Genomic DNA, 22,515 nt, shown 5'->3' with positions numbered 1-22,515 from the left:
CATTAGCCTTCTTGGCAACAAGGGGACACTGTTGACTCATATTCAGCTTTTCATCCACCGTAACCCCTGGGTCCTTTTCTGCAGAACTGCTACCCAGCCATTCGGTCCCTAGTCTGTAGCAGTGCATGGGATTCTTCCGTCCTAAGTGCAGGACTCTGCACTTGTCCTTGTTGAACCTCATCATATTTCTTTTGGCCCAATCCTCTAATTTGTCTAGGTCCCTCTGTATCCTATCCCTACCCTCCAGCGTATCAACCACTCCTCCCAGTTTAGTGTCATCTGCAAACTTGCTAAGGGTGCAGTCCACACCATCCTCCAGATCGTTAATGAAGATATTGAACAAAACCGGCCCCAGCACCGACCCTTGGGGCACTCCACTTGATACCGGCTGCCATCTAGACATGGAACCATTGATCACTACCCGTTGAACCCGACCATCTAGCCAGTTTTCTATCCACCTTACCGTCCATTCATCCAGCCCAGACTTCTTTAACTTGCTGGCAAGAATACTGTGGGAGACTGTATCAAAAGCTTTGCTAAAATCCAGAAATAGTACATCCACTGCTTTCCCCTCATCCACAGAGCCGGTTATCTCGTCATAGAAGGCAATTAGGTTAGTCAGGCATGACTTGCCCTTGGTGAATCCATGCTGACTGTTCCTGATCACTTTCCCCTCCTTTAAGTGGTTCAGGATTGATTCCTTGAGGACCTGTTCCATGATTTTTCCAGGGACTGAGGTGAGACTGACTGGCCTGTAGTTCCCTGGATCTTCCTTCTTCCCTTTTTTAAAGATGGGCACTACATTAGCTTTTTTCCAGTCATCCGGGACCTCCCCCGATCGCCATGATTTTTCAAAGATAATGGCCAATGGCTCTGCAATCTCATCGGCCAACTCCTTTAGCACCCTCGGATGCAGCGCATCCGGCCCCATGGACTTGTGCTCGTCCAGCTTTCCTAAATAGCCCCGAACTACTTCTTTCTCCACAGAGAGCTGGTCACCTCCTCCCCATACCGTGCTGCAGAGTGCAGCTGTCTGGGAGCTGACCTTGTCTGTGAAGACAGAGGCAAAAAAAAAAAGCATTGAGTACACTAGCTTTCTCCACATCCTCTGTCACTAGGTTCCCTCCCTCATTCAGCAAGGGGCCCACACTTTCCTTGACTTTCTTCCTGTTGCTAACATACCTAAAGAAACCCTTCTTGTTACTCCTAACATCTCTGGCTAGTTGCAACTCGAAGTGTGATTATCCATTATCCCTGACTCCCCCAAGCCTTTGCACTGCTTCTGAGGGCTGCGGGAAATACAGTTCTTTATTGTAGTTTAAATTAATTTTTACTCAGAGTTCTGTATTGATATGCCTAGTAAGGAATCTACTTGTCCAAAAACATTTCCTGAATAAGAACATAAGAACGGCCGTACCGGGTCAGACCAAAGGTCCATCTAGCCCAGTATCTGTCTACCGACAGTGGCCAATGCCAGGTGCCCCTGAGGGAGTGAACCTAACAGGCAATGATCAAGTGATCTCTCTCCTGCCATCCATCTCCATCCTCTGACGAACAGAGGCTAGGGACACCATTCTTACCCATCCTGGCTAATAGCCATTTATGGACTTAGCCACCATGAATTTATCCAGTCCCCTTTTAAACATTGTTATAGTCCTAGCCTTCACAACCTCCTCAGGTAAGGAGTTCCACAAGTTGACTGTGCGCTGCGTGAAGAAGAACTTCCTTTTATTTGTTTTAAACCTGCTGCCTATTAATTTCATTTGGTGACCCCTAGTTCTTGTATTGTGGGAATAAGTAAATAACTTTTCCTTATCCACTTTCTCAACATCACTCATGATTTTATATACCTCTATCATGTCCCCCCTTAGTCTCCTCTTTTCCAAACTGAAGAGTCCTAGCCTCTTTAATCTTTCCTCATATGGGACCCTCTCTAAACCCCTAATCATTTTAGTTGCTCTTTTCTGAATCTTTTCTAGTGCTAGAATATCTTTTTTGAGGTGAGGAGACCACATCTGTACACAGTATTCGAGATGTGGGCGTACCATGGATTTATATAAGGGCAATAATATATTCTCAGTCTTATTCTCTATCCCCTTTTTAATTATTCCTAACATCCTGTTTGCTTTTTTGACCGCCTCTGCACACTGCATGGACATCTTCAGAGAACTATCCACGATAACTCCAAGATCTTTTTCCTGACTCGTTGTAGCTAAATTCGCCCCCATCATGTTGTATGTATAGTTGGGTTTATTTTTTCCAATGTGCATTACTTTACATTTATCCACATTAAATTTCATTTGCCATTTTGTTGCCCAATCACTTAGTTTTGTGAGATCTTTTTGAAGTTCTTCACAATCTGCTTTGGTCTTAACTATCTTGAGTAGTTTAGTGTCATCTGCAAACTTTGCCACCTCACTGTTTACCCCTTTCTCCAGATCATTTATGAATAAATTGAATAGGATTGGTCCTAGGACTGACCCTTGGGGAACACCACTAGTTACCCCTCTCCATTCTGAGAATTTACCATTAATTCCTACCCTTTGTTCCCTGTCCTTTAACCAGTTCTCAATCCATGAAAGGACCTTTCCTTTTATCCCATGACAGCTTAATTTACGTAAGAGCCTTTGGTGAGGGACCTTGTCAAAGGCTTTCTGTTTTGAAACAGAAAATCTTTTTTGTTGTCTGTATTGTTACAGACATATTTGCTGACAGGTATTTTGAAATAAATGACCAAAAGTGATTGAAACTGGTGTGATTATATTGTATTATTTTGACAAATAAAATATGTATAGTTTTGCAAATTTTAAAATATTGTGTGCAGAATTTTCAATTTTTTGGTGCAAAATTCCCCTAGGAGTAATAATATATATATTTACCATCATATTGCACAATTTGCTGGGAGGGGGAGTTGGGGGGGTGAGAGGGTACTGGTAAAATAACGTTAAGGTGTATATTTAACAAGGAAAACAGGAATAGGAAATACTACATTGTGTGATGTAGTCAAGTGAACACTGAGGTACAAATCTTAACTGTTTGTACTTCCTGAGGGGTTTGGGTGCCTAGTATTGCAAGCTTAGAGTGTGGTTCTTACTTAGTAGAGCTGTCACTCTGTCTACCCAGAGTCAGATCTGCTGGCTTAAATGGCAAAAGGTAAGTTATTTTTTTCCCCAAAAACAAACTGTTGTTAACCAAGTTCCATTTGCAGAGCAAGCTCAGTAATTAGTGCCTTCAAATTACACCCCCAGTTACATTTGTGCAATCCCACTGAAGGCCAGAGGGTTACATAGTTATACTGAGCATGACATTTGGCCTGCAGACCCTGGTGACAATGCACAAGCCAGAAAGAACACAATTGATTTTCAGATCCTAGGCTAAGGCTGAAGGGCTGGGAGTTAGAACAGCCGTGTTGCTAACCTGTAACTAGAGCAAATTTGTTCCGGAGTGTTTGAGAAAACAAGTGTAGAATTTGACAATACTATTTTTATAAAGTCACTTTTCAGAATAAAACTATATTTTAATGATGAATTAACTGTTTTCATTGCACTTGATTTCTTTGGACCTTTAGATCAAAAGAGAAATGCAAAAATAATGGAAAGATGAAAAAATATACTAAGTCACAACACACTCGTAACAGACTCATTGTAAAAGTATCATTAACTGAAGCTCCACTGATTGAGAAGGCTGAAGCAGTAAGATTTTAATAGCAGTGTTGGTGGCACCGGGCATGGCCTAGTATTAACAGAAGGATGGAAAACGACAGTGCTAACAAAGCATCCCTGCATCAGGCCTGAGTGAACAAAAGTAAGCTTGCTTGCCCAAACCGCTGCCATGTTTAAATTTTAATTAACCCCACAGGCCAGATGGGAAGAATGGAATGTATAACAGCTAGTTCAACCCTGGTACCACCGGGAGATAAGGGGGGCCCCTGCTTGCACCTGGTTTAGGAGGTAGAGTAATAATTCAAACAGTGAGACAAGATAAAGGTTCAAAAGTAGGCACTAACGAGATGATGTATTTTCTGCCAAGTATGATTTAACCTGTTTAGAGTAATTGCTACTTTATAATGTATCTGCTATATGGGAACTAGAAGGGAGGGAAAGAGAGGGGGGGGAAGGGGAGGGGGGGAGCTGGGCAGTGGGGGTAATAGACATGCTTAGCTAAAATCATGTATAAAAAGGAAGAGCTGCTTGTATGGAGTGTGCTTGATTTGAGATGTGTCTGTGTCTCCAAGCATCGCTTTGAGATCTCAAATAAACTTTTATTTTGCTTCTCCACCCTGGTGTGTCTATTGGAGCGAGGCACTCCGGGCAATGAACCACTGTTGCTGTCGCCTCGGGCCTCTGTGCCGGCAACAGTTTTGGCGTCCCTGGGTGGGCTCGAGGCTAAAATCTAGCCTTGCCCGGACCCCTCCTGGAGGTCGACGGATTGCGGCGACGACCGACGCCCAGCGCGCACCGGTGACTTCATCGGGGGCCTCGGCGGAGACGCGGTGTGGTCGACCCCGGAGGGCACTACGGTGCAACGCGCTCAGATAGTGGAGAAGCAGCTGCGGGCGACGGTGGGGAACCGGTCTCGTGGATAAGGTAGGAACAGTCCAGTGCTGTTAACCTTTTGTTTGCCTGTTAAGACCTGGGGACGCCCAGTGTCTTCCCATAGGTATGGGGCAGGGACAGAGTACAGGCAGGGTACGGTGTACACCCTTAGAATGCATTCTGATGAATTGGAAAGTGTTTGAAAAAGATCCATTGACTAAAAGTAAACTGAAAAGATTCTGTACAGTTGACTGGCCTCAGTATCAGCTAGAGGGCCAGGAGAGGTGGCCACCAGAGGGATCACTTAATTACAACACGATCCTTCAATTAGCTTTGTTTTGTCAGCGAATGAATAAGTGGAATGAACATATGTATGCACAGTTGTTTATGTTGTTGAGAGATAGGTCCTATCTGTTGCAAGAGTGTAATTTGACTCCGACAGGCTCGGCAGTCACTGTTGTTAGTTCCCCGAACCCCTCCCCGGTTGTAATGGCAGAGTCGGTGTCCCCTTCGGCTCCTACACCCCCACCGTATAAAGACCAGGTGCCTCAGGTTCCAGAGATTGCTCCTTCAGTGGGACTTTATCCATTGATTACTGAGACTGTGGTGGCTCGCCCGGGAGCGGAGGGGCGCCGGGCCACTACTATGCTAGTTTACTCACATGTGCCTTTTAACCCAGTGGACCTAGCAGCCTTTAAGGCACAGGCAGGGGAATTCTCCACGAACCCCAGCAAGTTCATTTCGGTTTTTGAGGGATGTTTTGCCAGCCACAAGCCTGACTGGGATGACTGTAATATCCTTATGAGGACCCTGTTATCTGAAGTGGAGAGGAATCAGGTTATAGCTAAGGCAAGGGAAGAAGCACAAATAAGGCATGATCGGGATCCGGCTAATGTTGCCACTCCTGCCAATATGGTCCCCCTAGCAGATCCTAGGTGGAATCCTAATGATCCTAATGGTCAGACCCGCCTCACTGTGTACAAGGAGCTGCTCTTGCTCGGACTCCGACGCTCAGCTGTTCGCCATAACAATTGGGCCAAGCCTTATGAGCTCATACAGGAGCCTAAGGAAAGTCCGGTCGCTTTTCTGCAGCGCATCCGGGATACCATTCGGCAGAACACTAATGCAGACCCTGATAATGCAGCAACTGAGGCGATTATAAAAGGTATCTTTACCAGCCGTGCTGCCCCTGACATTAAAAAGAAATTGCAGAAAAAGGAGGATTTAATGGGCATGTCTGTGGCACAGATTTTGGAAACTGCAAACAAGGTTTACAGCCTCAGGGAGGGAGAGAAGGAAAAGAGGCAGGTGAAGATGATGGTTGCAGCAGTATAGGCCAGTGACAAGAGGAAGTTTCAGGAAGGTGGTGGAAGGGGCCGGGGAATGAGAGGCCGTGGACGTGGGCGCCCTGGCTCACAGGAAAGGCGTTTGGGTCGCAATCAGTGTGCCATATGTCGGAAGGAGGGACACTGGAAAAATGAGTGCCCCGAGAGGGAAGATACCCCTATGATGGCAGCAGAGAATCGAGACTAGGGGTGTCAGGGGAGACGGACTATCCTGCCCCCGGAACCCCGAGTAAAAATGCGGGTGGGAAATTCGGAAATAGACTTTTTAATAGACTCTGAAGCAGCTTGAACCGCCGTAAATCAACCCCTCCAGCTGCCCGTGGCAGATTCCCTCACTGTGGTCGGTGCTACAGGAAAAGGAATCAAGTGTCCAGTGTATGCCCCAGCAGAATGTGCTTTGGGAGACAGAACTCTCTCCCACAAGCTGGTTTACCTCCCCGACTGCCCAGCGCCTCTACTGGGACGGGATCTGCTTTGTCGCTTAGGTGCCACCCTGCACTTCACCCAAGATGAAATCACTCTCACCCTGCCCCCAGAGAATGTCTGGATAATGACCCTTACAGTTGAGCCCTCAGCCATGCAAGCCCCAGAGTGGAGCCAGTGGGAGGACCAGGTTTTTCCTCTAGTATGGGCATCGGGGGTCCCAGGAAAGGCAGCACATCACACCCCCATTAAGGTTCAGCTCCTGCCAGGAAAAGGTCCGGTGCGGATCAAGCAGTATCCGATAAAGAGGGAGGCCAGAGAAGGGCTGCAGGAAACTATAAATCAGTTTCTGAAGTACGGGGTACTGCGAGAATGCCAGTCAGCCTGGAACACCCCCATCCTGCCTGTTCGAAAGCCCAATGGTACCTATCGGCTGGTCCAGGACCTGAGGGCAGTCAATGAACGGGTTAAGACTCTGCACCCCCTTGTTCCAAACCCATATACACTGTTGGCATGTGTGGGGGGGCAGTACGCCCACTTTTCAGTCCTAGACCTGAAAGATGCTTTCTTCACAATTCCTGTTGACACACAATCTCAGGAGATTTTCTCCTTCGAGTGGGAAGACGATAAAAGGGTTAAAAAGCAGCTTTGCTGGACTGTTTTAGCTCAGGGGTTTAAGAACTCCCCCACCCTTTTCGGCCAGGCTCTGGCCAAAGACCTGGAGGAGTGGAATACTCCGGACGGGATCCTCCTCTTGCAGTATGTGGACGACTGTTAATAGCGGCTGTGGGATTAACCTCTTGCCTCCACGCCACTGTGAACCTCCTGAACTTTGTTGGGCTCCGAGGATACCGGGTAGCTCGGAGCAAAGCTCAGATTGCCCTCTCAGAAGTACAGTACTTAGGATTTCACATAAGACAGGGGGAAAGACAGCTCTCAAACGAAAGGAAGGACGCTATCTGTCAAATTCCTGTCCCAAGCAATCGTAAATGGCTCAGGGCTTTTCTAGGCATGGCAGGCTTTTGCAGAATATGTATCCCAGAGTTCGGACTGTGGGCTAAGCCCTTGTATGAATGTGTTAAGGGAATGGATCACGACCCCTTTCACTGGTCCTCAGAAGCTGACAAGGCATTTAAAGTGTTAAAGAGAAAGCTAATGGAAGCCCTGGCACTCGGTCTGCCAGACCTCTCTAAGCCGTTCCAACTGTATGTGCATGAAAGAAAAGGAGTCGCCCTGGGAGTGCTTACTCAATTATTAGGCACTTGGAAACGTCCTGTGGCATATTTCTCTAAACAGCTGGATCAAGTTGCCAGGGGTTGGCCAGCATGCTTGCGAGCGGTCGCAGCAACTGCCCTGGTACTTGGTGAAGCGGAGAAACTGACTTTGGGGGGGACTGTGCAGGTGTATACCCCTCACATGGTTCAAGCCCTGCTGGACACTAAGGGTGGTCTCTGGCTCACGCAGGCTCGGGTAGCTCGGTACCAGGCTAAACTCCTAGAAAATCCTGAAGTTACCCTGCAGACCTGCCCCTCCCTCAACCCAGCCACTATGTTGCCAGAAACAGAGGAGCAGGAACATGACTGTTTAGAAATCATAGATGCCCAGTACTCCAGCCGCAAGACTTAAAAGATCAGCCACTCCCCAATGCAGAGTATGAGTGGTACACTGACGGCAGCAGCTTTGTTACAGACGGGCAAAGGAGGGCGGGCTATGCTGTTGTAACTCTCCACGAAACTGTGGAAGCGGAGGGTTTGCCTGCCGGAACATCAGCCCAGCTGGCTGAATTGGTAGCTTTAACCCGTGCATTCGAACTGTCAAAAGGAAAAAGAGTTAACATTTTTACTGATTCCAGATATGCCTTTGGAGTGCTACATGCTCATGCAGGTCTCTGGAAGCAAAGAGGAATGCTTACAGCTCAAGGGTCCCCGGTCAAGCATGGGACCCAGATTCTCCGGCTTCTGGAAGCGGTACAGCTCCCCTCAGAGGTAGCAGTGGTGCACTGCAAAGCCCATCAAAGAGAAGACCAGGACGTAGCCAAGGGCAACGCCAGGGCCGACAGGGAAGCCAAGCGGGCTGCCACCCTGGAACCATTGGAAGCTGAGGAGGCCCATGTGCATGCCCTCATCCCATCAGTGGGTGAGCTCCCAGCCCCTCAGTACTCTCGTGAAGAAAGGAATCTGGCCGACTCCCTTGGGCTCCAGGAAAAGGAGGGATGACTCCACTCCACAGAAGGAAAAATCCTCCTACCTAAAAGCCTAATACGGCCAGTACTACAAAAACTACATCAGACCACTCACGCTGGAAGGGAGGCTCTCACTCATCTTATGAATAAGTATTTTCTAACCTCTGGATTGAGACCCCTGGCTTCTCAGGTACAGGCTGAGTGTTTAATCTGTCAAAAGAACAACCCTCGACCAGGAGTGTCAGTGCCACCAGCCACTCTGGAACCTACCCCAGGGCCAGGATTGGTGTGGCAAGTAGACTTCACTGAATTCCCCCGGACCCAAGGATTCAGATATCTCCTCGTCATGGTGGATCGATTCAGCGGATGGCCTGAAGCCTTCCCATGCCGTAACAACACTGCCAGAACGGTAGCTCTCAAGTTTGTCAAGGAGATCATTCCTCGCTTTGGACTCCCCCAGTGGATGGAATCTGACAACGGAACACACTTCACATCGCAAGTCATTCAGGGGATTTTGGATGTTCTACAGATCACCTGGAAGCTCCACACTCCATGGCGACCACAGGCCAGTGGAGTAGTGGAACGTACTAATCAGACACTCAAGCGGCATCTCTCAAAGGTCTGCCAAGAGGCTTCTCTTCGGTGGCCTGATGCCTTACCCCTTGTCTTGCTCCGAGTTCGTGCTCTCCCAAAGGGCAGGTTAGGGCTTAGTCCCTTTGAGATTATGTTTGGGAGGGCATGGCCTATGAATGGTACACCGGTTCTGTTAGGGGAGTGGGAGGTAGGCTGCGGTTTCTTATCTCAGTACATGTGCTCTCTGTCTGCTGTTCTCTGTTCTCTCCACCGGTATACCAAAGATTTGCAGCCTCTCCCGCTGGATGCCCCTGTCCACTCCCTGCAGCCTGGTGACTCCGTTCTCGTTCGTACCTGGAAGGACGAGCCTCTCCAAGAGAAGTGGAAGGGACCTCACACCGTCCTGCTGATCACCCACACAGCAGCAAAGGTCGAGGGATACAAGAACTGGATCCACTACTCCCGTCTGAAAGCAGTGCCAGCTCCTGAACGGTGGACCGTCCAACCTGCGGAGAAGACTGCCAACGACGATCTGGGACTTAAACTGTTATTCAGGCGACAGTAAGGCCTGCTGGGAATGCCCTGTGGCCCCTTTGGACAGTCACAGCGCACTCCCCGTGAACACTCTGAGCGTTGGCTGTGTTTATTTTCACAGGGCCAGCATAGCCTGTGGGCCTGGTCCCTTTTGTTTTTAATCTGCTTGTTATTAGTAGTAATAATTTTGTGAGTATTTGGGGAATTGTAATTGTTAGGTCTTAGGATCACTTGCCCAGTATGGATCCAGGGCTAGGGTTTGCCACAATGTTACTCTTTGCTATGGGAACACTCCTCTCGTTGACTCCCGTTTCTCCCCAGGCACATGCGGGATGGAGGGGAATCCCTAACAAATTAGAGTCAAATACATATGAGAACCTGAAGATTTGCTTTGCCCAAGAGTTTAATTACTCTAACTGCTGGATATGCTCCCAAATCCCGCACCACGCAGCTGGGTTGCCCTGGAGGGTGGTTCCCCAAAATTGGTCAGATCTCTGTTGGGGATGGTTCAGTAGGGGAAAGAACACCTCAGGTACCCTCTTGTCACAAAACTGTACTATTGAATCCCAGTATGCATTGAGGGATGACCCCTGGGAACCGCAGGCCAACTCGACACATATTCCCACCCCTATTAGGCTACGGTCAGTGGACCCCGGGTTATTGTGCTATCGACAGTTCCAGTCCGACAATCACACTTGGTCCGCTGGAAATAGCACCTGTCAGTATTATTTCTCCCCTGACGATAATGATTCTCTCCCAGTCTATGTTAATGGCAAATCCAACTCCACCGCCCGGTTTGGAACTCTCAGTGGTGCCAAAGCAAGACAATGGAGAAGTGGGAATAATGGGTTGGTAGGAAATGGCCACTCCTTTTATGTTTGTGGTACCTCTGCCTATAAGTGGCTCCCAAATCGGTGGTATGGAAGCTGTTATGTAGGATATCTTGCCCCTCCCCTTTGAGTGCTCCCTAAGCTGCCCCTGGCCGCCCCAGGCAGCGCAGGTCATTGTCTGACATCCCAGAACCCATTGGCGAGGGAGACAGACTTGGCATGATCCTCCTTCCATCTTATGGGGTGGGACGGCTGGCTAAACTTTACCGTCAGCTCTCTATGTTTCTCACCAAGTTTGCCAATGACACCCTGGCCATAGAGAAAAGCCTTAACTCCGAGCTTTATCAGCTCCGGCTGCTGGCCCTGCAAAACAGACAGGCCCTAGATTATGTTTTAGCCTCTCAAGGCGGGGTATGTGCCCTTATTGGGAACGAATGTTGTACTTATGTCCCAGAAAACGCACAGGACATTAACAAACACATCCTGTCAGCCGAACAGGCTTTCGAGCAGTGGAAGGCCCAGGAAAGGGAACCCACAATTTTTGATTCCCTTTGGAGCTGGTTGCCCAACCTAGGAGGACTGGGAAGTGGCCTTGTGCATCTCCTCCTCACAGGTGTGGTACTGTGCCTGGTCACCCTCCTCCTGCTTGCTTGTTTTAAACTGCTCCTCCGTAAACTTTGTACCCCCCGTGCCCCGAAGATCCCTATGTACCCCCTCAGTGACAGCCCCAGCTCCATGGAACTCAACTACATCTTGTCCACAGTATATGAGAACACTCAGCCAAAGGTTTGTTGAGTATTCTCAAAGGAGGGAATTGTTGGTGGCACCAGGCATGGCCTAGTATTAACAGAAGGATGGAAAACGACAGTGCTAACAAAGCATCCCTGCATCAGGCCTGAGTGAACAAAAGTAAGCTTGCTTGCCCAAACCGCTGCCATGTTTAAACTGTAATTAACCCCACAGGCCAGATGGGAAGAATGGAATGTATAACAGCTAGTTCAACCCTGGTACCACCGGGAGATAAGGGGGGCCCCTGCTTGCACCTGGTTTAGGAGGTAGAGTAATAATTCAAACAGTGAGACAAGATAAAGGTTCAAAAGTAGGCACTAACGAGATGATGTATTTTCTGCCAAGTATGATTTAACCTGTTTAGAGTAATTGCTACTTTATAATGTATCTGCTATATGGGAACTAGAAGGGAGGGAAAGAGAGGGAGGGGGGAAGGGGAGGAGGGGGAGCTGGGCAGTGGGGGTAATAGACATGCTTAGCTAAAATCATGTATAAAAAGGAAGAGCTGCTTGTATGGAGTGTGCTTGATTTGAGACGTGTCTGTGTCTCCAAGCATCGCTTTGAGATCTCAAATAAACTTTTATTTTGCTTCTCCACCCTGGTGTGTCTATTGGAGCGAGGCACTCCGGGCAACGAACCACTGTTGCTGTCGCCTCGGGCCTCTGTGCCGGCAACAGCAGTATCCATACCTGTGGTTTCTGGAACTGAGAATCTTTAACTCACAGATGCCGGCTAATGGAAAGAGTCCTGAACAATGTGTCCAGAAAACCCAACAGAAGAACAGAAAAATTCTCATGTAGAGGCATTAAATGGATAACTTTAAAATTTCATAACTTTGAAACTGATCCCCTGAAATCTCATTTTTAAGTCTCAATGAAACATAAAAATTTAAAATTTCTAACTTCAGCTGTTTTTTAATATGATTTTCAGTTCCAGAATCCATGGCCGGTGTAAGGATATTTTGCGCCCTAGGTGAAACTTCCACCTTCTGCCCACCCCTCCCCTCCCTCTGGAGCATCGCTTATTATAAATGTTCAAAAATGAATACTGCTTAATATGGCATTGTTCATTATAATACACGTTCAGCTTGAAAATTGAATCCTACCCTGCCTGCCGCTCCCTGGCCAAACCCTCTCCCCCCCTCCACAGCCAAACCCGGTCTGCTCCCCTTGCACGCCCCAGCCAAACCCAATCCCTCACTGACCGAACCCGGTCTGCTTCCCTTCTCCACCTAACCTGATCCCTCACTGACCCGAACCCAGTCTCCTTCCTTCTCCTCCCAGCCAAACTCAAACCATCACTGACTGAATCTGGTCTCCTTCTCTTCCCCTCCTGAGCCAAACCCGATCCTCCCAGTGACTGAAACTGTTCTGCTCCCCTTGCACTCCCCAGCCAAACCCGAACCCTCACTGACCAAACCCAGTCTGCTTCCCTTCCCCACCTAACCCGGTACCCCACTGACTCAACCCGGTCTGCTTCCCTTCCACTCCCCAGCCAAACCCAATCCCACACTGACCGAACCCAGTCTGCTTCCCTTCCCTATCAAACCCAATTCCTGGCCAAACTCGAACCATCACCGTCACTGACCCAACCTGGTTTGCTTCCTTTCCACTCCCCAGCCAAACCCAATCTCTCACTGACCCGTGTGGTAAAATGAGGCCCTGAAACATAAACTCGTGGTATCAGAGGCCCGGTATAAGGCCCAAGGCCTGAACTAAGGTAATGGTGAAGACTTTGCTAACATAAAGCAAAGCTAAGCTGTGAGCCAGAGGCAGGCCCTGCTCGCAGAAGCTGGCAAGGAAAGGGCTGATGCTGCACAAAGAAACATACCTAAAAGGTACTGGGCACTCTCCTCTCCAGTCCCTGGCATGCAGCAGCGGGCCAAGTGCAATTGCAACAGGGCAATGGGAGCGTGTTGCTTGCTTTGCCTTCACGAGTCCGTCCTGCACCCGGGCTGGGAAGTTGAATGCCAGGCTCTCGCTCCGGCACGGGGGTGTGGGGCAGGCAGGACTGTGAGGCAGAGAGTGCGCTGCCATCACACCAAAGCAGGGTTGGGAGGGTAGAAAGCTGGGGTGCAGGAAGGTGGGTTAAAGCGGCTTAGCTGCCCTTCCACGCAAGAGAGCCCGCAGAGCTGCCAGCCGCGGCGTCCCTCCCTTCTCTCCCCAGGGAGCAGCAGAGCCTCTGCCTGCAAATCCTGCAGCCCGCTCTCCGAGCATGCCATGCAAGCCGACCCTGGCCTGCACTGCACTGACAGCATAGCTCAGCCCCAGCAGGGGTCCTACACTTCCCATCGCAAGCTGCTCCACTCTCCTTATGGCTGCTGTGCAATCTACAAGAAAAAGGAGCTATTACTGTTTAAATGTACCTATCAACACAGCAATCAAATCAAAGGACTTCTCTGACTTTCTAAAGGCAGGAGAGTAATTCATTGGGAGTGTGGGTCTTATCAGGAGACTAAAGCCCTGAGGTAAGTGGGGAAATGGGATACCGGGAGGAAGCAGGAGCAGGAGAGTGCAAGAGGGGAGGACTCCTGTCTCAGACTGAGAAAGCGGGACAATCAGCGAGTTATCTTAAGTGCCTATACACAAATGCAAGAAGCCTGGGAAACAAGCAGGGAGAACTGGAAGTCCTGGCACAGTCAAGGAACTATGATGTGATTGGAATAACAGAGACTTGGTGGGATAACTCACATGACTGGAGTACTGTCATGAATGGATATAAACTGTTCAGGAAGGACAGGCAGGGCAGAAAAGGTGGGGGAGTTGCACTGTATGTAAGAGAGCAGTATAACTGCTCAGAGCTCCGGTATGAAACTGCAGAAAAACCTGAGCGTCTCTGGATTAAATTTAGAAGTGTGAGCAACAAGAGTGGTGTTGTGGTGGGAGTCTGCTATAGACCACCAGACAAGGGGGATGAGGTGGACGAGGCTTTCTTCCGGCAACTAGCAGAAGTTGCTACATCGCAGGCCCTGGTTCTCATGGGAGACTTTACCCTGATATCTGCTGGGAGAGCAATACAGTGGTGCACAGACAATCCAGGAAGTTTTTGGAAAGTGTAGGGGACAATTTCCTGGTCCAAGTGCTGGAGGAACCAACTAGGGGCAGAGCTCTTCTTGACCTGCTGCTCACAAACAGGGAAGAATTAGTAGGAAAAGCAAAAGTGGATGGGAACCTGGGAGGCAGTGACCATGAGATGGTTGAGTTCAGAATCCTGACACAAGGAAGAAAGGAGAGCAGCAGAATACAGACCCTGGACTTCAGAAAAGCAGACTGACTCCCTCAGGGAGTTGATGGGCAGGATACCCTGGGAAAATAACATGAGGGGAAAAGGAGTCCAGGAGAGCTGGCTGTATTTTAAAGAATCTTTATTGAGGTTGCAGGAAAAAAACATCCGGATGTGTAGGAAGAATAGTAAATATGGCAGGTGACCAGCTTGGCTTAACAGTGAAATCCTTGCTGATCTTAAATGGAAAAAAGAAGCTTACAAGAAGAAGATTGGACAAATGACCAGAGAGGAGTATAAAAATATTGCTCAGGCATGCAGGAGTGAAATCAGGAAGGCCAAATCACACTTGGAGTTGCAGCTAGCAAGAGATGTTAAGAGTAACAAGAAGGGTTTCTTCAGGTATGTCAGGTATGTTAGCAACAAGAAGAAAGTCAAGGAAAGTGTGGGGGCCCCTTACTGAATGAGGGAGGCAACCTAGTGATAGAGGATGTGGAAAAAGCTAATGTACTCAATTATTTTTTTGCCTCTGTCTTCACAAACAAGGTCAGCTCCCAGACTGCTGCACTGGGCAGCACAGTATGGGGAGAAGGTGACCAGCCCTCTGTGCAGAAAGAAGTGGTTCGGGACTATTTAGAAAAACTGGACAAGCACAAGTCCATGGGGCCGGATGCGCTGCATCCGAGGGTGCTAAAGGAGTTGGTGGATGTGATTGCATAGCCATTGGCCATTATCTTTGAAAACTCATGGTGAACAGGGGAGATCCCGGATGACTGGAAAAAGGCTACTGTAGTGCCCATCTTTAAAAAAGGGAAGAAGGAGGATCCAGGAAACTACAGGCCAGTCAGCCTCACCTCAGTCCCTGGAAAAATCATGGAGCAGGTCCTCAAGGAATCAATTCTGAAGCACTTAGAGGAGAGGAAAGTGATCAGGAACAGTCAGCATGGATTCACCAAGGGCAAGTCATGCCTGACTAACCTAATTGCCTTGTATGAGGAGATAACTGGGTCTGTGGATGAGGAGAAAGCTGTGGATGTGTTATTCCTTGACTTTAGCAAAGCTTTTGATATGGTCTCCCACAGTATTCTTGCCAGCAAGTTAAAGAAGTATGGGCTGGATGATTGGACTATAAGGTGGATAGAAAGCTGGCTAGATTGTCGGGCTCAACGGGTAGTGATCAACGGCTCCATGTCTAGTTGGCAGCCGGTTTCAAGTGGAGTGCCCCAAAGGTCGGTCCTGGGTCTGGTTTTGTTCAATATCTTCATTAATGATCTGGAGGATGGCATGGACTGCACTCTCAGCAAGTTTGCAGATGACACTAAATTGGGAGGAGTGGTAGATATGCTGGAGGGTAGGGATAGGATACAGAGGGACCTAGACAAATTAGAGGACTGGGCCAAAAGAAACCTGATGAGGTTCAACAAGGACAAGTGCAGAGTCCTGCACTTAGGACGGAAGAATCCCATTCACTGTTATAGACTAGGGACCGAATGGCTAGGAAGCAGTTCTGCAGAAAAGGACCTAGGGGTTACAGTGGACGAGAAGCTGGATATGAATCAACAGTGTGCCCTTGTTGCCAAGAAGGCTAATGCCATTTTGGGCTGTATAAGTAGGGGCATTGCCAGCAGATCGAGAGATGTGATCATTCCCCTCTATTCGACATTGGTGAGGCCTCATCTGGAGTATTGTGTCCAGTTTTGGGCCCTACACTACAAGAAGGATGTGGAAAAATTGGAAAGAGTCCAGTGGAGGGCAACAAAAATGATTAGGGGGCTGGAGCACATAACTTAAGAGGAGAGGCTGAGGGAACTGGGATTGTTTAGTCTGCAGAAGAGAAGAATGAGGGGGGATTTGATAGCTGCTTTCAACTATCTGAAAGGGGGTTCCAAAGAGGATGGGATCTAGACTGTTCTCAGTGGTACCCGATGACAGAACAAGGAGTAATGGTCTCAAGTTGCAGTGGGGGAGGTTTAGGTTGGATATTAGGAAAATCTTTTTCACTCAGAGAGTGATGAAGCCCTGCAATGGGTTACCTAGGGAGATGGTGGAATCTCCTTCCTTAGAGGTTTTTAAGGTCAGGCTTGACAAAGCCCTGGCTGGGATGATTTAGTTAGGAATTGGTCCTACTTTGAGCAGGGGGTTGAACTAGAACCTCCTGAGGTCCCTTCCAACCCTGATATTCTATGATTATATACATCTTCCCTCCCTACAGTCTGCAATCTGCAGCCAGTGTCTTGATTGGCGGCAGTGCCCCCAAATCTTGGCACCCTAGGCGGCTGCCTAGTCTGCCTAGTGGTTGCACTGGCCCTGCCAGGATCTCTGGCAACTCCCACGTGTTCCAAAGAGCACTTAATTATTATACTATATAATATATAAAAAATGTGGTACTATACCCAGCGCTCATATATAGCAAAAATACTGTGGTTCAAGCTACTGTTTTCTAAAAGTATAAACGATAGTGGGAAAGATACATGTAACAAATGTTAAGGTTAAAAAGCTTTTTGTGAAGCTAAATGATCTCCCGTTCACCTATATTTTTACACACGCAGAGAGAGAGGGAGAGAGAGAGAGAGAGAGAGAGAGAGAGAAAATTTTCTACTTCATTAATGTTCTTACCATTTTCTATGTAGCCTGGAACATACAAGGCTCGGCTCTGCCTGCAGCCAAGTCTGACAGTCTGATTTCTCCCCTGGATATGCACTTTTAAGTTGTATCTACCGTTTCCCTTGAAAGATGTAAAGTACTTTGAATAGATTCCATCATTCTTCATAATATCAGCCCCTAGACATACAAATAGTAATAATTAACTATCCAGACAAAGTACCTTTGTTAAGCAAGGGCATTTTTTTGCAGTTCAGTTCATAAACACATAGCACCTAGTATCAGAGGGGTAACCGTGTTAGTCTGGATCTGTAAAAGCAGCAAAGAATCCTGTGGCACCTTATAGACTAACAGACGTTTTGCAGCATGAGCTTTCGTGGGTGAATACTCACTTCTTCGGATGCAAGAAGAAGCACCTACTCCTTCTTCTATTGAAATCAATAAGAGCTTTGATACAGACTTTGATACAGACTTAGGTGAAAACAGGATCGGTCCCATTGTGGTGACATGAGCTCTTTACATATTTAACTGGAGATATCAATGTAGCATTAAAACATGTTACTGTGTATTTACTGTTGTTTCCAATAGTAACCAATAGGCCAGTAGTTCTCAACTGCTTCTTAGTAGTTCTCCATAGTGGTCTGATCTGTGGAGCCCTTCTTGGTGGTCTGCAGATTAAACTACTTTGAGACTGAAGCAATGCTGGAATGTGGGGAGGAGAGAGTCTACAGTTTGCGTGACATGGTTCAGATAATGGAGAAGTTGGAGAACAATAGAACTGTGCATTTGAATCACATCACCTCTGTAGGCACAGTAGATTGGAAAAGGAAAATAATAATCTATGTAGTTCATACTTTTGAAGGAGATATTTTTAACCTAGCTATACTGCCTATATAGCATGTGACAAACTATAGAAACAGACTCTTGCTCTCCTGTTCTGCCACCTGCATCCCCTCTGCAGGGCAGACCACCATGTAAAATATACATAAGTTCAAACAATGAATATGGTTGAATCAGACCTACAAGGCAATGGACCCCTTTCTCTCCCTGTGCTGGCTATTTGCATCAGAGGTAAGAGCACAGGAGAGGGAGAAGGCTTTGTACAACCATGACACTCCCTTCTTCTTGGGCACAGTTTTTCTCTCTCCTCCTTCCTAATACACCCAACAGTGTAAGTGCACCAGCATGTCAGGGCATACATGCTGCACCAATTTAGACCCAGTGCAGTTTACTCTCATCCTGAAGCAGTGGAGGAGACCAGAGTTACCATCTCCCTCCACTTGCTGCCTCTTGTTCTGTGCTCATGGCATAGGCATGACTGAACCCTTAGTGATAAGTTTGGAAGCAGAGTGCAGAGACATTCTAAAATACATATCACAAAATGGGTAGACAAAAATGTAAGGAAAGTAATTATCAGATTACCGGAACCATCATCAAGGAGTTTGAGCTCCACTGCAGATCCAGTATCTTGTTCAACAGTGGCCATCACGGTTGCACAAAGAACAGGCAAAAATCCTTGACTAACTTCTGCATAAATCACCATTGGATTAGGGAAGTTGTTTGTATCCTTATTCACGTGGGCTTTCACAATCACTGGTGGGTCAGTCAAAGATGCTGGTCGAGAGGTTACTATCATTGATATGACTTGAGATTCTGTGTGGTTATTTTGAATCATATATAACCAATTCCCCACCTGCAAGTCAAATATATGGACTATAAAAATATAATATAAGACTTCATTAGTCTAAGGGCAGCTTTGTGTTTCCCTTAGTTAATTATCACCTTAGTTCAGGGGAGATTTTCCAAGGCACAAATGGCAGTTAGGGTATTGCTAGAGGACCAGAGCTGAGGTAATTTGGGTACCTTACTTATGATTCTTTGTGCTCTCAAATGTTTGGTTTCTTTTAAATTTAACCTTATGTCTGAATTTGCTCAGTTTTAGTAGTGGATGTTTGAGAAATATCACATTCTTGGAAGGACTGGAACCCGTATATTATAGATACGTACTCTCACCCTTAACTTCCCCTGAATTCAGTGTTTTGTCTGGCAGTCTGTATACTTGGGATGTGTGAAGAGCATAATAAAAAATTAGGAACAGCACAAATGACAGTTAGACAACCAACTTCCATTGCTAGTCAGTAGAGTTACACCAAGGATAAAATTCGTTCATTAGGAATATGTGTTTATAATTTCTAAAAAGAGATGGTGCATTTTAGTCTATGAAATGTTAACATGTCTGGATAATAAAACAAAGTTTAGTCTTTACCTCTGCAGTGCCTGCTATTCTCAGTCGAACGGTTCGGAGGTTTAGATTACTAACTGTGAAGTTTGACGTTCTATATTCTTTTCCTTTTGGGTCCCGCAGTAAAATGTCTGGTGGAGATGTGCTTCGATCCCATGTAACTACAAAGAAGGTGTCTTTTCCCACAGTGAAATCTACAATCACTGTACCATTCATCCACTGCTTGACTGCGACACTCCGAGCTGTACTTTCAAGCTATTAGACAAATAAAATATGATTTATGGCTAGTTAGCAGATAAACACTTAAAATACCAGTCATTTCAGAAAAAACAGCAAAGAGTCCTGTGGCACCTTATAGACTAACAGACGTATTGGAACATGATCATGCATCTGACGAAGTGGGTATTCACCCACAAAAGCTCATGCTCCAATACGTCTGTTAGTCTATAAGGTGCCACAGGACTCTTTGCTGCTTTTACAGATCCAGACTAACATGGCTACCCCTCTGATACTTAGTAATTTCAGAGTGGTTCATTTTTGTCTTAAAGGGGAGAACAAATCCATGTTTCTTCAGAAGGCACCTTGACTGGCTGGTGGACAACTGGCCCACTGCTGGAAGAGGGGACAGAGGAGGATTAATGCTGGCACCACCCTGAGCAGGTCTCTGCTGTTCTGTGCAGAGCTCAGGGTTGTGCAAAGGAGGCACTGTGCCTCCACACCTGGGGAACTAGCAGGAGGGCGAGGGCCATGTGGACTAGCCATTGCAGGGAGTGGAATGATGAAGCCCTGACAAATTTCCTGTAATGCCCATTTGCAGAGTACAATTGCTTACGAATGTGAAAATATAGTAACCAATGGTCTCCTTCCACTGCTCTTTGTGGTCTATCCACCTAGCTATCAAATGCCGTCTGTGCAGGAGATTAGTGCTACATTTCCTCCCCAGCTCTCAGCCTGTTTCCAGAAGGACAGCACAATGAGAGAGAAGAGGAACAAGATTTCCTTTACCAACATTGGTGTTGCACATGTGAGCCACCAGAATGTACAGATAAGCTACCAATAGGAGTTTTATAGTGGCCCATTGAACTACCAGGCTGCAAGTAGATTTGCTCACTTCTGTTTTATGGATTAGAAAAACTACAATTAGAAAAGTACTTTCTGTTTAGAATAAAAACGGGAAACTAGATACTGAAACATTATTTCAAAGAGCATCTGGATGGACATTTGAGAGTCAGGTGTTCAGATGGTACTCTAGTGATGAGATTGATATAAGTGCTTAGAAAGTGAGATCAATTGTCTTTTAATAGCAGCTGTTAATAGCCCAGAAAATAAAGAAACATTTTGTTTTCTTTCTCCTGTATAGATGTAATAGTGGAGCTACAAAAACAGGAAACCTAATAATAATGGGGGATTTCAGCTATCCCCATATTGACTGTGAATGTGTCACCTCAGGATGGGATGCAAATATAAAATTTCTAGATATCATTAATGATTTCTTTATGTAGCAGCTAGTCCAGGAACCCACAAAGGGAGACACATGCCTTTAATTAGTCCTATGTGGTTCGCAGGATCTGGTCGAAGAGGTGACTATAGCTGAACCGCCTGGCAATAGCACCAACACTGTAATTAAATTTAACATTCTTGTAGTGGGGAAAATACCAAAGATACCCACCACAGGAACATTTAATTTTGAAAATGGGAACTAAACAAAAATGAGGAGGTTAAATGGAAATTAAAAGGAACAGTCAGAGGAGTGAAATGCCTTCAAATTGCATGCAAACTTAAAAAACACTAAGACAGAGGCTCAAAAGATGTGTATACCTCAAATAAAAAAAATGCTGTTAGTTTTTGTCTCTCTTGCTAGGTGCTCTTCACACTCTTTTTTTGCTTTCCTAATTATACTTAGTATCAGAGGGGTAGCCATGTTAGTCTGGATCTGTTAAAGCAGCAAAGAATCCTGTGGCACCTTATAGACTAACAGACGTCTGTTAGTCTATAAGGTTCCACAGGATTCTTTGCTGCTCTAATTATACTTCTGCACTTGATTTGCAAGAGTATGCTGTGTTCTATTTTCCTCACTAGGATTTGACTTCCAATTTTTAGAACATGTCTTTTTGTTTCTAACCACATTTGTTTCCTCTGCTGTTTAGTCATGATGGCTCTGTTTGGTCTTCTTGCTGTTTTGTTTGAGTACATCAGAGGCGGGAAGCCTGCCAAACAATCAATGAAGCCATTGGACGATCAAAGTGCTAAAGGAGCACTCAAGGAAAACAAGACCTTTGTGGAGAAGATAAATGAATTATTTGCATCAATCTTCACTGCAGAGGATGTGAGGGAGTTTCCCACACCTGAGCCATTCTTTTTAGGTGACAAATTTGAGGAACTATCGCAGACTGAGGTGCCAGTGTAGGAGTTTTTGGAACAAATAGATAAACTGAACAGTAATAAGTCACCGGGACCAGATGGTGTTTACCCAAGAGTTCTTAAGGAACTCAAATATGAAATTGCAGAACTACTAACTGTGGTATGTAACCTATTGCTTAAATCAGCCTCTGTACCATATGACTGGTGGATAGCTAATGTAATGCTAAGTTTTTTTAAAAGCTCCAGAGGCGATGCTGGCAATTACAGGGCAGTAAGCCTAACTCCAGTACCAGGCAAATTGGTTGAAACTAGTAAAGATCAGAATTATCGGACTAATAGATGAATGTGATATGTTGGGCAAGAGTCAATATGGCTTCTGTAAAGGGGAATCACATCTCACCAATCTACTGTATTAATATTCTTTTAGGAGGTCAACAAATGTGGACAAGAGTGATCCAGTGCCCATACTGTATGAGGTCTTTCAGAAAGCCTTAGACAAGGTCCCTCACTAAAGGCTCCTAAGCAAAGTAAGCAGTGATGGGATAAGAAGGAAGCTCCTCTCCTGGATCAGAAATTGGTTAAAAGACAGGAAACAAAGGGTAGGAATAAATAGTGAGTTTTCATAATGGAGAGAGGTAAATAGCAGGATTCCCCAGGGATCTGTACTAGACTAGTGCTGTTCAACTTATTCATAAGTGATCTGGAAAAGGGGGCAAAACAGGGAGGTGGCAAAGTTTACAGATGATACAAAGCTGACTGCAAAGAGTTACAAAGGGATCTCACAAAATTGAGTGATTGAGCAACAAAATGGCAGATGAAATTCAGTGCTGATAAATGCAAAGTAATGCACATTGTAAAAGAAAACCCCAACTATACA

General features: G+C 46.5%; 1 protein-coding gene across 1 annotated transcript in view; it reads right to left on the bottom strand.

Annotated features, from left to right (window-relative positions):
• Positions 1–22,515, bottom strand: part of LOC123376059 (calcium-activated chloride channel regulator 1-like) — a 54,565-nt gene that overhangs the window by 6,226 nt on the left and 25,824 nt on the right. The window contains exons 10-12 of the mRNA XM_045027713.1: positions 19,302–19,532; positions 18,458–18,728; positions 17,051–17,215 (exon numbers count right to left, since the gene is read on the bottom strand). Of these exons, the coding sequence (XP_044883648.1) occupies positions 17,051–17,215; positions 18,458–18,728; positions 19,302–19,532 (667 nt within the window). The remainder of the gene's footprint in view (positions 1–17,050; positions 17,216–18,457; positions 18,729–19,301; positions 19,533–22,515) is intronic.

The sequence above is a fragment of the Mauremys mutica genome, chromosome 8 (assembly GCF_020497125.1).
Source record: "Mauremys mutica isolate MM-2020 ecotype Southern chromosome 8, ASM2049712v1, whole genome shotgun sequence".
Classification (NCBI taxonomy): domain Eukaryota; kingdom Metazoa; phylum Chordata; order Testudines; family Geoemydidae; genus Mauremys; species Mauremys mutica.
The sequence above is the reverse complement of the archived record's forward strand: the minus strand, read 5'-3'. Positions and strand labels throughout refer to the sequence as shown.